General features: G+C 36.4%; 1 protein-coding gene across 1 annotated transcript; it reads right to left on the bottom strand.

The window, feature by feature from the left end:
- Positions 1–2877: 2877 nt before the first annotated feature.
- trim63a (tripartite motif containing 63a) lies at positions 2878–4471 on the bottom strand. The gene has a single exon (XM_048200485.1). The coding sequence runs from the start codon at positions 4354–4356 to the stop codon at positions 3319–3321; it is 1038 nt and encodes a 345-aa protein (XP_048056442.1). The 5' UTR covers positions 4357–4471; the 3' UTR covers positions 2878–3318.
- Positions 4472–14385: the final 9914 nt, after the last annotated feature.

Below are 14385 nucleotides of genomic sequence, written 5' to 3'. Positions count from 1 at the left end.
TTTAATATCAGTAAGTCTCAAGCAATATTTCAGAAAATATGTTAATGTATTTGAGCAATACTTAGTATGAAACAAATATATTTTTTAAAATGTATTACTTTTTTTACTCTAAAAAACACTGGGTTAAAATCAACTCAATTTGGGTTGTTTTCAACCCAAGGGCTGGGTAAATATAGGACAAAACACATGTTGGGTTAATTTTACCCAGCAAACTGGGTTGTTTATTTAACCCAGCAATGGGTTGATTCATTTTTATAATACTTGCTTAGTTTTTCTTTTACTTACTTACAATTTACATACATAAATTAATGTTTACGGATTAACTTAAATCCACTAAACATTTTAAATACTTTATTTTCGATCATATTTTATAGTATGACATATTTTATATCGTTTTTAATACATATCGCCTACATTTAAGCTTGTTTAACAAATATTAGAAGTAAAAATGTAATCAACCAGTGTCTGTTGTGCTGTTTCCACCGTAACGGCGCTGGATCTCGTGCCGGAGATGGCTCGCGTTCGGCGGGGGAACTGATAAGTTCAGACCGCCGCCCTGCTTTCAGTTCACTAGTAGCTGAACAAAGCTGTGACTGACCCCATAACATGTCCATAAATAATCAGTGTACAATTCTGAGAACATATTTTAATGTCCTAAGTATTTATATTCTGTATCTTTTTGAATAAAATCATACAATTTTATGCAAGGCATCAGGCGTACACAAAAATACCGACGCGACACTCGTTTAGGTGACCCACATCGCCCCTGTTTGTTGCTTTGCATTAAATTTTAAACGATATACAGAACAATAACGAATTTTTAGAAAAAACAAAATGTACACAAACCTGTATTTTACCGAAGACATGCACCAATTTGATGGAGGTTGCAAAAAGCCCGTTATAAATAACTCAACCCTTGGGTTGTTACATCTGACCCAGGAGCTGAGTAACTCAAAAACTACCCAAACACTGGAAAAATAACCCCAAAAAAAGAGAAAAGATCCAAAAGGCTCAACCCAGGACTTGGGTAGATAAAATAACCCAAGGTTTTTTAGAGTGTAGGGTGACACTGTACAAGGAAAGCTGAAAACAGAGCCAGAAATGAAAGCACTTTAATGTTGGCAAAACTGTAGTGTTTTATGCTGTAGTGTCTGTGGCTCATTTCCTAATGGAAAAAAAGGTATATTACTTAAAAAGTTTATAATTATAAATAGAAATAGAATACAATACATAGAATACAGTGGCATGAAAAAGTATGTGAACCCCTTGCAGAATCTGTGAAAATGAGAATTATTTTAATAAAATAAGAGGGATAATAAAAAATGCATGTTATTTTTTGTTTAGTACTGTCCTGAGTAAGATATTTTACATAAAAGATGTTTGCATTTAGTTCACAAGACAAAACAATAGCTGAATTTATTAAAATAACCCCATTGATTCTCAATACTGTGTGTGGTTACCTGATGACAACCACGACCGTTTTTATGTTTTGTGATGGTTGTTCATGAGTCTCTTGTTTGTTCTGAGCAGTTAAACTGAGCTCTGTTCTTCTGAAAAATCCTCCAGCTCCTGCAGATTCATCAGTTTTCAAGCATATTTGCATATTTGAACCCTTTCCAGCAGTGACTGTAGGATTTTGAGATCTGTGTTTTCACACTGAGGACAACTGAGGGACTCAAACTCAACTATTAAAAAAGGTTCAAACATTCACTGATGCTCCAGAAGGAAACACGATGCATTAAGAGCCGAGGGGTGAAAACATACTTTATTTTCATGCCACTGTATAATTATTGTTTGATAGTTGGTAATGTATAAATTGTATGAACCAATCATTTGTTAATGGCAAATCTTGGAAGAACATCTTTAAAATTAGTTTCTGGACCAAGAAGGTCTTGACACACACGTGCACACACTTCCCGTGCCATCCCGTGCCTCCTGCTCCAGCATGTTAGAAACATGAAAGCTGAGCCTCCAACTAAACAGATATATATACATGACAGACATGCACAATACTATTCACAGCAGCTCAGGCCAACATTCTCCAAGAGCTTCAAATCAACAGGTCAACCCTGTAAACAGCTGTTATGTTCTTTTGTTTAATACCACGTTTTTTTCTTAAACAGTCTCAGAATTGTTATTGTCTGCAGAAGTTAAATGTACAGATTTGAGTCTGAATGTGATAATGGGCATGTTAAAGTCTATGCTGAGTAAGCCAATTGGAAGTAAACATGAAACATTAGCACTTTATCTCTCCAGTCTCTGTGCTTTTATTTTTAAGAAGAAGAAAAAAATATATATAGTTTATTTTCCAAGAGCCAGTGTTGATGGTGTTGCTATAAAATCGTTACAGTTTTTATAAGGTATTGTTCACTCTCTAAAAAACAAACAAACCAAAAGCTTATAGCTGTAAACTTAGAATGGCATTCATTTTAATAGCTGTTTACTGGTTACTTGACACGTACGGCATTGTTATTCACATCTACCGTTAGGGTTTGTTTTAGGGCCATAGCAACAGTTTCTGTAGCTGACAGAAGAGTCAGTGTTAACCTCTGGCCCATAACTTGCCTACAAACATGCCTACCAGCAGCTGTAATTGTCAGGGTTGGAAACATGAGGCCTGCATCCCACTGTGAGTCTATTCCTGGAGATCTGTGGCTTCTCTCATTCTCACCATGCTAAAATAGCCACCCACTTCAACTGTGCTCAATGCCTCACAAGGATAGGTTGGAGAGAATGCAGATATAGCCACGCAGTTGAAAGGGGTTAAATGTTACGAATTTTAAGGTCATCTGAAGGTGTGTGAAATGTTATGAATATCAAGGTCATCTGAAGGTGTGTGCAACTCGACAACTGATTCGTTTAAGCAAGCAACACTTGTTTTTGTTTGTTGTAAGTCCTTTATTTCCACTGAATTATTCAATGAACATGAACATTACATTACAGTTCATCATAAATCAAGTGCATTCAATATTTCAAGTATTCAAACATTTGGATCTCACATGGCACTCTAAAGTAAACTAGCAGGGCTGTATTCTACAGCGTATTATAGCAAACAAAACATAAACTTCTACATTCTAATGAAAGTATAAAAAAAACAATAATTCAATATTAACATCCACATTAATAAAAAAGTACAAAAGTCAAGTGGAAAAGACATTACAAATGGTGCAATTTGTACAATTTGTACTAAAACTGCTTTAAGATTGCACTTCCCTTGTCTCACAGTTATCAAAAGCAGCTAGATGATTGTTCTTATCGCTGAGGTTTTTATCTACTGTCGTCTCTTTTTCCCCACAAAGTCTTTTTTTTTTATAGAGCTTATTCCTCCTCTTCCTCTTCTTCTTCCTCTTCGTTTTCCTGATCGCCATCGCCACCGACTCCAAAGTCCAGTTTGGCAAGCATGGCCTCTACGTCTTCAGTGAAGAGCGTGAAGTGGTCCATGCTCTCAAAGCCGGGCTCTGGCCTCTGAAGATGTGAATTCTTGGATGTATCCTTGGCTTCGGTGATGAGCTGCTTGGCAGCGATGAGGAACTCTGCCGTGTTGGAGTTGTCTATTGTCTGGGAGGCTTTATCCATCAGCTTGATGCTGGCCTGCAGGTGTTCGTTGTACTGCTGGATTAGAGATCGCACCACAGCCACCTTCTCGTCCTGTTCTTGAGCGATCTGTTCTAGGAGTTGGCTCTTGCGGTCTTCTAGGATGGCATAGAGTAGGTCAAACTTCTCCCCTAGCTTCTGCTTCTGCGCCTGGCTGTTTTCTTCCACCGCTTTGCAGTTTTCCTCCATCTGCGTTAACATCGCCCGTAGGCAGCTGTTGCTGGCGCCTAGCAGGTCGATTGAATTTTTAAGTTCGGACTTCTGTGCTTCATAAACAACTTTTAGAGTGGAAACCTCACAGTCCTTGTGATCACCGAATACCTTGCACATGGAGCAGGTAGGTGTCTGGCAGGTTATGCAGTAGATGTTAATTTTTTCATCTTTGTGAACCTCGCACATGGGCTCTTTTGTTTCTTTGGATTTCAAAGGAGGTTCAAGGGTGTTACCTCCTTTCTCCAACTGCTGCTTGTAGATGTCAATGATGTTCTCCACCAGAAGGTTCCTCTGTAGACCATAGACACCGTGGCGGTCCAGAACCACCTCAAAGCGGCAGGTAGGGCATCGGAAGATGCCTCCAGAGTAGTGGTAGGGGTTTTTGGAGTCGTAGAGGTCACTGGCGCAGCCGCGGCACAGATTGTGCTGGCATGGTAGAATGACAACCGGCTTTGTGAACATGTCCAGGCAGATGGGGCAGCTCAGCTGTTTCTCCAGGCTCTCCATGGGACTAGGAGCCCGGACTATTTGACCCGTTCGGATGTCCATTGCTGTCGTTTGAGGTAGAGTCCTTGTAACCTTCACTGCTTTGCCTTTTGGTTGAGGTTGAGCTTTAGTGGTTGCTTCTTCTGCCTTTACTGAAGTTTATCTGATCTGTCGAGGCAGAACGCACTTGGGGCTTATATACCGGCCAGCTGCCTGTGACACTTGATCCGTGAGGCGGCTGGGGCAGGATTGCTCCCACCACTTGTTTGTGCGGCTCGATTCGGAGAAACATGCTGCCCTCCAACACAACCCACTGAAGAACAAGTCACATGCCAAACTTAGCAACACGACCCCCTCCCTTTCCAAGCTCTCCATCTGCAGTAGAGTGTGTTGGTGAATCACAAAGTCAGGCCAAACAAGACCCACGTGATAGCTGATGGCATGTAGACATCCAGACATCCAGAACTTCCCTGACTGCACAACAACATGGCAGGTCAGGAGGCGTTTTAGGACAATTGAGCAAGGGGTGAGTTGTGTACCACTTAATCTGTTTTAGGCTGCATTGTCCTGCGTGTGCTCGTCCTGATGGCCGCTTGCCACTAACATCCATCTGTATGGTTCTGGAAGAGAGATCAGGTGGTTGGTGAGCATGGGCAGTACAGGTCAGATTTTCCGCCACATGGCTGGGTGTTTCACAACTTCGGCACAGTGAATTTGTAAACATAGTCATATGGTCGACAGCCATGCTGCCCCTCGACATCATCTTAAGCAATATTACACTGAAAGTGTCATTGTTCCCTGCTGGAGATGTGCTCCAAAACAGCAGGTGGACATTGCAGTACGTATGTCGTGTTGGTTGCAGAATCATCTCACGCACACGTGTGTGCTGAAACAACATGTTCAGACCAGTATGTGCCCATCAAAGGTTATTTGGAGCAAAATTAGATGTTTTCAAGTGGCAAAAAACATATAGTATACAGTATTTTAAGTGTTTAATTATTATAAGTGGTCAACACATTTTCAACGTATTTGAAAAACCTTTGTCCACCGGATCAATGTCATGTGGTATGATCAACAAAATTCCCATGGTGCAACCAACATGCAGAAAAACAAATAAGTGTTGTTATTGTTGTTGTTCACTTTTGTAAATTAAATTAAATTAAATTAAATTAAATTAAATTAAATTAAATTAAAAAAAGAAAAAAATTAAAATGTTGTCTTGGCAACTACCTGAAATAATAATAAAAAAGTAGTACTATATTATTATAGACTTAAAAATAGCTAAAAAAAAACTTTAAGGAAATCTTTTTTAAAAAGGCTAATAAAAGCATTACTAAAACTTAAACTGAAAGTAAATATATTAAATTAAAGATTATTCAAAATATTATTAATACTCTAATAATATATAGATAATACTCTGTCAAGTTCAGAAATTCTCTTAAAATCTAAAATAATTTGACCTTAATCATATTTGGTAATTAATTATTCATTATATATATATTTATACAACAGTTCTTTCTGGTTCTGAAATCTGATTGGCTGAGAGCCGTGTGATATTCTAGTGATAACATCACTGCTACCTTTTCACCGTTTGTATCGCTCCGCTTGAAGTGACTGTCATGGCGGCCGAGCGAATCCACCATATTTTTTGCAAATACTACACTTGCACCTCAAACTGTAGTTTTAAGAGTTTTTTTTTTTTAGGTGAGAATGTATTTGTTTAGACCTGAAATATGTGATTCGCTTTTAATCATAGCGCCTATTTTAAAGTTTGTTTAGACGTTTTGGGGGATGCGAGCTCCAGGCCGTCAGCGGCCGTTCGGTGCTCGTGTACCCGCTAAGAACAGTATACCACATACCCGTTGCAGAGTCATTACACTGAAATTTTTTTGAAACTGGTAAAAAAAATACAATATTGTACACTTTTGACCCATATAAGGTTTTAAATAGATAGATACATAAATAAATCAAGACAAGCTGTGCAGTTTCTTTGTGAGTGAACATTATGATCAGTGGTGGAATTGGCTGCAATGGAATAATAAAATCATATAAAATCTTGCCTACGGCAGCAAATAGGTCAGTGCCGACCCTGAGTTTGACACCCCACTTCTAGAGCTTCATGTAACCTTTATGAAAAGTCATCGAAGACAGTTTGTTGGCCCTGTATATCATCCATGTAAATATAAACAAGTGTGGGAGCCAGCTGAAAACTGACACCTCACTTATGCAACTCTTGGACACCAGTGAATTTTAAAAGATGTACTTATATTGCTAGTGTTCAAATGACTTCAAATGGATGTTTGTGGGTTGTTTGAATATTTTGTGTGTGTTTTGGCAATGAATTATGTTCCTGGAACAACGTGTCTTGGTTCAACGTGAGGTTTAAATGTCAGAGACTGGATCAAATCACCATTCGTTTTCTTGTCATGGGTAATTCTGTGACATCTGTGTTATCACATGACACAATGTAACCAAAGAGATCAAATATAAAGCTTTCCCCAATTAAACAAAAAGAAATGAACACTCTCTAACAAGACAAAGGATTCCAAACATGATAAATGTGATTTCCATTAAACACAACACATAAGCATATGTGGTGGAAATGACAGGGTTCACTGTAAAAAATTATTTTCATGATTTGTTTTCAGATAACATAATATTTTGAGTTTCTGTTGATTAAACAAATCGCCTTCATTGTATTAACTAATAATATTTAATTTCAGTGAACTCAAAATTTTAAGGCAACCAGATAACTTACTTTTTAAGGTTAAACAAATTATTCTTTTTTTTACAGTGTATAGTGGACATTTTTGTGACTGAGACAGAAAAATAATTATTTTGAAATACATGCAATTTCCGCTGTTTTAATTAACATTAATATCCATTTCTTACATAATACATATTTGTTATATATCATTAACATATTTAGTTGACAATTTAAAAAAATAATAATAAAATTTAATGTGAAAAGGGTTTCAATTTTATCTGTATTTTATAGTGTATGACTGAAAAGTGTCCACTAGGTGGCAGGATATACCAAAAAAAAAATGTCAACACCTCATTTACAAACTGTCTCAAGCTCTTCAGTTTTGCTGTAGTTCAGAGTCTCAGTTATTGGTTCAGTCTCTATGTGAGTGAGCAGACTTAGAGTCGGCCCCATAATGCATGCAGTTCAATGTCTGTGAGAATGTGTCGCCTCTCCAACAAAAGTGTTTCCTACAGTGTATGTGATCACTGGAGGCCGATTATTTGTTCTGGGGCTGCAATCAAAGATAACTGATGAATGTACATTTCCTGACTGGAGCCAGTTTGACCCCTATCAACAGAACCATCTTTGTGTCCGCAAGTCTACAATACGAGTCCATTGTGGCTGTGTATGAGAGACACAATGATTTGAATGACTTAGCAAACCAATGCTGATGTGACTGACGCTGTATACGCCATGTCAAATGTGCCAGCGACGACATGGCGTGCAGACGAGATTCCTGTTCTTGACCGTGTGTTTAACTTCCGCCACTCGGAGGATGTTGAGTGGCCATAAATACAGCAGTGTGTTTGGCACAATGACACGGTCAACAACAACGCTGATAGCAGTTTTCCCACGCTTTAAGAAATTTAAATGCCAGCAAAAACATTGTGAATATCTAGTGTGCTTATGAAATTTACACTCTAAACAATGCTGGGTTAAAAACAACCCAAGTTGGGTTGAAAATGGACAAACCCAGCGGTTGGGTTAAATGTTTGCCCAACCTGCTGGGTAGTTTTATTTAACTCAACTATTGATTAAAAATGACTATATGCCTGGCTTAAAATGAACCCAAAATTAACATTTATTAATAAGTTTAATGAATAATATTTAAACAATAAACATTTATTAAATTGTTTATTAATAAATGTTCACATTTTGATTATTGTTGTTTCCTTTAGTAATTATGTGTCTGATTTTTAATTTTGGGTTCAAGCCAGCCATATAGTCATTTTTAATCAATAGTTGGGTTAAATAAAACTACCCAGCATGTTGGGCAAACATTTAACCCAACTGCTGGGTCAAAACAACCCAATCCCTGGGTTTGTCCATTTTCAACCCAACTTGTGTTGTTTTTATCCCAGCATTTTTTAGAGTGTAATGAGCAATTTAATACATGCTTAATTGTTTATTTATTATTCATTAAACATATTAATAAATGTTAATTTACAACATACTTTGGGTTAATTTTAATCAAGCAATACAGTCATTTTTAAACAATAGTTGAGTTAAATTGCCCAGTACACTCTAAAAAATGCTGGGTTAAAAACAACCCAAGTTGGGTTGAAAATGGACAAACCCAGCAATTGGGTTGTTTTAACCCAGCGGTTGGGTTAAATGTTTGCCCAACATGCTGGGCAGTTTTATTTAAACCAACTATTGTTTAAAAATTACTATATGGCTGGCTTAAAATGAACCCAAAATAGCTGGTTTATTTTTAAAATTAAAAACCAGATGCAATTAGAGGCAACAATAATAGTCAAAAGGTGAACATTTATTAATAAGTAATTTAATAAATGTTTATTGTTTAATAATTATTCATTGAACATTAATAAATGTTCATTTCCAACATACTTTGGGTTAATTTTAATTAAGCAATATAGTCATTTTTAAACAATAGTTGAGCTAAATAAAACTACCCAGCAGGTTGGGCAAACATTTAACCCAACCACTGTGTTAAAACAACCCATTTGCTGGGTTTGTCCATTTTCAACCCAAATTGGGTTGTTTTTAACCCAGCGTTTTTTAGATTGTAATGTGTAATGATCCTTCTCATAACTGGCAAGACATGAAACCTAAGACATTCCAGAACAAGAACCCATTCTAATGGTTTCTTTCATTTGCCATGTAGTATTTTGTGGGTCATTTATAAAAACGTAATTATCTCTTTTTTATTTTTTTATTTTTTTCCAACATTAATGATACGAGCTGCTTGTTTAGTGCAATGCAATAGAATTCTCATGGCAAAAGTTTAGTTTTTTTTCCCCCATCAAAGATTACATTATTCTGACAGGTTCTCAAAGCTGGTGATCTACTCATTTTGGCAAGTAGAGGGTTAAGTGTTATCTCACTAAGTTCAGACAAGGTCAGCAAAGGTCAGCTTCCTAATACTGCTAGATTTTCTCTCACCTCCTGACAGCTGTTGAGTTTTAGCCAAAAATTGTAATCTTATGAACTTAAAGAAATAACATATGGCACATAACACATCAAATTCTCTTGAGTCAAAATCTTCATAATTGTTCTGAGAAACTCAGTGTGGAGCATTACACATGCTTTAAATCCCTCTCTTCTGGTGCCATGCGACTACGTCTCTGTCCGCCTCCACTCTGAACGGCCACAAATTTGTCAGAGATAAAAAATAATCAAAGCTATACTTTTCCGTTCTCCTGAGAAAAGACACATGTGTCGGGAGTCACAGAACGGAGGAATGTGTGAGGGAAGATGTCCAGACAGGGACCTTGGTTTTACACTCTATAAATCTCTGTCGAGATTAATCATTGTTCATGTGGTTTCCACAGGCAGACGGAGCACATGCAGGCTTCTCTCATCACCTATATACTTAAATCTTCCCACTGGAATATAGACTAATGAGAACCTTCTGGGACTATTAGACTGTTAGGTTTCTTCCAGATAAAGTTGAAAGCAAAAGACCCCGACAAGACATGCCAGTGGGCCACATAAAAATCTGCAGGTGTACAAGTCTATACTTGTCTTTCACTCAAAAAAAATATTTTTGATGCTGTTCACTTTATTTAAACAATTTATTTTGATTCAACACCATTGTATCAGGTTTTTAAATGTGATTGATTCATGTTAAATGGACTTGAAACGATTACTCTTTGACTTAACTTGATGTTTTCATATTGGAATAGCATGTTTCAATCAAGTAAACCCAACCAGGACTCAATCAAACAGGATTTTCACTTCCCATCATGCTTTGCAAAGGGGCTGAACTAGGAGAGTAAATGTTGAAATAAAGTGTTATTTTAAGCAGTTTTTAGGAAGATGAGAAAATGGAAAGACTTTTTAATGTTCTATTATGTTGGTATTTAAAAGTTTCTGTTAATTAATAGTTTTAGGGTTACCATTGTGGTGAAGTGTTGCACTTGTGCTTGGGTTGAGGACCTGCTAAAAAACTTTCAAATTACTTTAATAAGAAAGTAATCACTGTGGCAGTGCTCTGGGTTGCATTTCCCAAAAGCATTGTAATCCTATGTTGATTGTAAAACCATTGCCACCAATGGACTTATGATCAATTTAGGCTTTATAATGTTTTTGGTTAAGACAATTTAGGATGAATCCAGTATCACATCTAGATTTCTAACACAGAACATCACAAAAGATATGTAAATCACAAAATTAAACAAGAATTAATTGTAAAAATCAATGTATATGAAAACAATATATTTTTTATTTATTTATTTATTGCTTTTTATTTATCTTATTTTAAATGAACACAATTGATTCTAGTTAATTTAACATGGTTGATTCTATTGGATTTTACTTGTCTCAATCACTGTCCATGATTGAATTGAGTAAGTTGGACATAACTATTTTACATAGATTCTTCCTTAGTCAGTTGTTTTGTCAAGCTGTGCCCAACCATAGTAAATAAGTTGAATCAACCTTAAAAAATTAAGTTGACCCAACGTAAGTACATTAAATTGGATTAACAGAATTGCATAATAAAGCAACTTAATCATGTGGAAATCCTTTCCATGATTTTTTTATGTTTGTTCAAAGAGTTATTTTTCTGAGTGTTCAGTGAATAAAACTGGGTTTGGAGGAAATCTATTTGCAGTTACAATCAGCAAAACTTCAATAAAAAAGTGTACTTTTAAAAAAATAATAATAATTATTACTTATAAAGATTTTTTTTCTAGAAGATTTTTCTATTTACAGTCATTTTTAACAGCAAAAAAAATAAATAAATCTGCATATAATTTTGGGGAAAAAATATCTCTTATAAATACTGCCAAGAATAGTCCTGCGTTGTATCTTTTTAAGATGTTTTCTTCTCTACTTTCACTTTTAGCTTTCATGGTGGACAATAATATCTCTAAAGCTGCTTTGGAACAATATGAAAAGTGTTATTGAACTGAATTGAAAATGTTTCTCTTTATGTCTAAAAGTACTATATAATAGGCATAAAAATAATACACCATTAACTTACTATAACATAAATGTTTTCCAGGTATAATTTTAATAATGATTTTTGGCTTCGGTTTGACTATATGTCTGGCTTAAAATAAACCCCAAATATGTTGGAAATTAAAAATCAGACACATAATTACTACACTCTAAAAAATGCTGGGTTAAAAACAACCCAAGTTGGGTTGAAAATGGACAAACCCAGCAATTGGGTTGTTTTAACCCAGCGGTTGGGTTAAATGTTTGCCCAACCTGCTGGGTAGTTTTATTTAACTCAACTATTGTTTAAAAAATACTGTATTGCTTAATTAAAATTAACCCAAAGTATGTTGGAAATGAACATTTATTAATGTTCAATGAATAATTATTAAACAATAAACATTTATTAAATTGCTTATTAATAAATTTATATTAATAAACTATTAAACTATTAAATTTATAGTAATAAAATATTAAAGCTTATTAATAAACATTCACCTTTTGTCTATTATTGTTGCCTCTAATTGCATCTGGATTTTAATTTCTCAACTATTTTGGGTTCATTTTAAGCTAGCCATATAGCAATTTTTAAACAATAGTTGGTTTAAATAAAACTACCCAGCAGGTTGGGCAAACATTTAACCCAACCGCTGGGTTAAATCAACCCAATCGCTGGGTTTGTCCATTTTCAGCCCATTTTCAACCCAACTTGGGTTGTTTTTAACCCAACATTTTTAATAGTGATAAGAAAGAGGTCCTTCATAAGGGCATCCTCATATTTGGGGGTCCCAAGCTTTAGAACCCCTTCATTGGCACATATGATTCCCATCACATTACACAGTACCTGATGGTCAAGTCATCATATCAGAAACTTTGATCTCTGAGATTTTTTCATGTTTATTTGTTCAACTAAAGGGTTTCTGTACTGAAAAGATTGCCAAGGACAATGAGGCAGGAATTCCCAGTTGAGCCGTGTCTGTTTAGCTGCAGTGGGAGTGCGTGAGAAAATGAAGGAGGGTGGTATTGTTCGTTGCCATCATTTCCTTATGTTTGATCCCTCACCTCTGTTTTAGAAGCCCATTTTAACACCAGCATTAGCAGTGACCATAGACTGTGCTCATGGCTTTGTTTGGATGCTGGCGTCCATACAGATGTGGTTAGTTTCGACATATTCGCCCAGCATGTACCTAAATAGACTTTTCTTTTCTTTTTGAGGTCATGGGTGGAGTGTAGTTCCAGTCATTTCTACAATTATGACTTCCAAAATAGTTTCCAGAAGTTTTACATTGACAATAAAAACAGCAGGACACAATGAGTATAAATTTGAGTATTGCTTCATTCAGATTGTCAAGTTATTAATAAACATACAGGCTAAACATGCCAGGTTATGATATTTCAGTCTGAGAATAGTTTCTTTCCCACAGTCCAGGAGTGGTGCTTGATTTTTAATCGAGTGTGTGATAACAGCAGATCATAATCATTTACAGTTGGCCAATAGAGTTATAGGAAATTGTATATGTGGAAGAGGAAATGGGTCGAACGAAGACGACAGTGAGGGAGGATAAGAAAGAGACAGATCATATCCATCAACATCATTCACCACAGAGTGGAAGACTGGAAGACTGTCACTCTAAACAGGAAGATGTGGTCAGATTAAATGCAGATTACTGAAGTTTCTGCGCCCCCTCAGCGAGAGAGAGAAAGGCACACCAGTGCAAACAAAAGATTAGTCTCGCATGTAGTATCTTGGGTTAAAGGCATTATTCACCAAACACCATTGGATAAATAAAAGTGCTATCTGTCGGACCTAATGCATATTCTCAGGGTCTTTTACCAGATTTAATGTCCAGGATGGAGGTATACATTGACGTAATAGTGTACACAACATTGTGAACAGTATCTGCTTGGCTTTGGGCTTACTATTGTTCTTAGAAGCATTTGCTAGATGGATTAAGGGCTCCTAGTGGGCTTCTTTTCTTTTTCTTGGTTTCATTTGCAGCCTTAATACATTCTCGGTGACATTTATGGTGGTGCTGTGACTTTACTTTTAACAGGTTTTGGGCTTTTACTGATAGGGGCTGTAGTGTGACAGACATTATTGGTTTATGATGTCACTGGAAACCAGAGTTATATACATGTGTCACACAGCCTCGTGAGATCTGTGGTCTTCATCCGATCAAGAACGTTTGGAGCTCAGCCATGCTTTTGCACAACACATTGTTCACAACCTACCAGGAACATTAAAACTTAGTTCATTTACAAGATTGATCAGTGTAATTTGGCCTGTTATCAAGCTAAAAGAAAGCATTACATTTACAACTGAATGTAAATGAGCAATATTACATGAGCACAAGATCTGTTGTTACTACTATGAGCATGATTGTGATATTCAGACCACTAAGGATATATTGTGAGTGTTATATTGCTTTAGCAATCATTAATGTCAATAAACAAGAACTTAAAGGTAAAGAAGTTAGGTCATTGGAGAGGTGAGGTGTCTAAGTCATCATCTTGCTACTGGGGTGCCTCAGGGCTCAGTGCTTGGACCAATTATCTTCTCCATCTACATGTTATCACTAGGATCTATCCTTCCTATCACTGCTATTCTGATGACTCACAACTCCAACCAGATGAACCGATGGTTGCTGCTCACATCGCAGCCTGCTTGACAGACATTTCTGCCTCGATGAAGGACCATCACCTTCAGCTCAACCTTGCAAAAACAGAACTGCTTGTGGTCGGTTCCAACCCAACACTTCTTCATAATCTCTCCTTTCAACTAGGTTCATAAACAATAACTCCTTCCAGGACAGCCAGGAACCTTGGAGTTGTGATGGATGATCATTTAAGCTTCACAGATCATAGCATATTTGGTAACACTTTATTTTACAGTGCCGTAGTTACACGTTACTATAGTAATAACAGTAAATTATGCA

Source organism: Megalobrama amblycephala, linkage group LG8 (genome assembly GCF_018812025.1).
Source record: "Megalobrama amblycephala isolate DHTTF-2021 linkage group LG8, ASM1881202v1, whole genome shotgun sequence".
Classification (NCBI taxonomy): domain Eukaryota; kingdom Metazoa; phylum Chordata; class Actinopteri; order Cypriniformes; family Xenocyprididae; genus Megalobrama; species Megalobrama amblycephala.
Note: the sequence above shows the minus strand (reverse complement) of the source record. Positions and strands in the feature narration are given on the sequence as shown.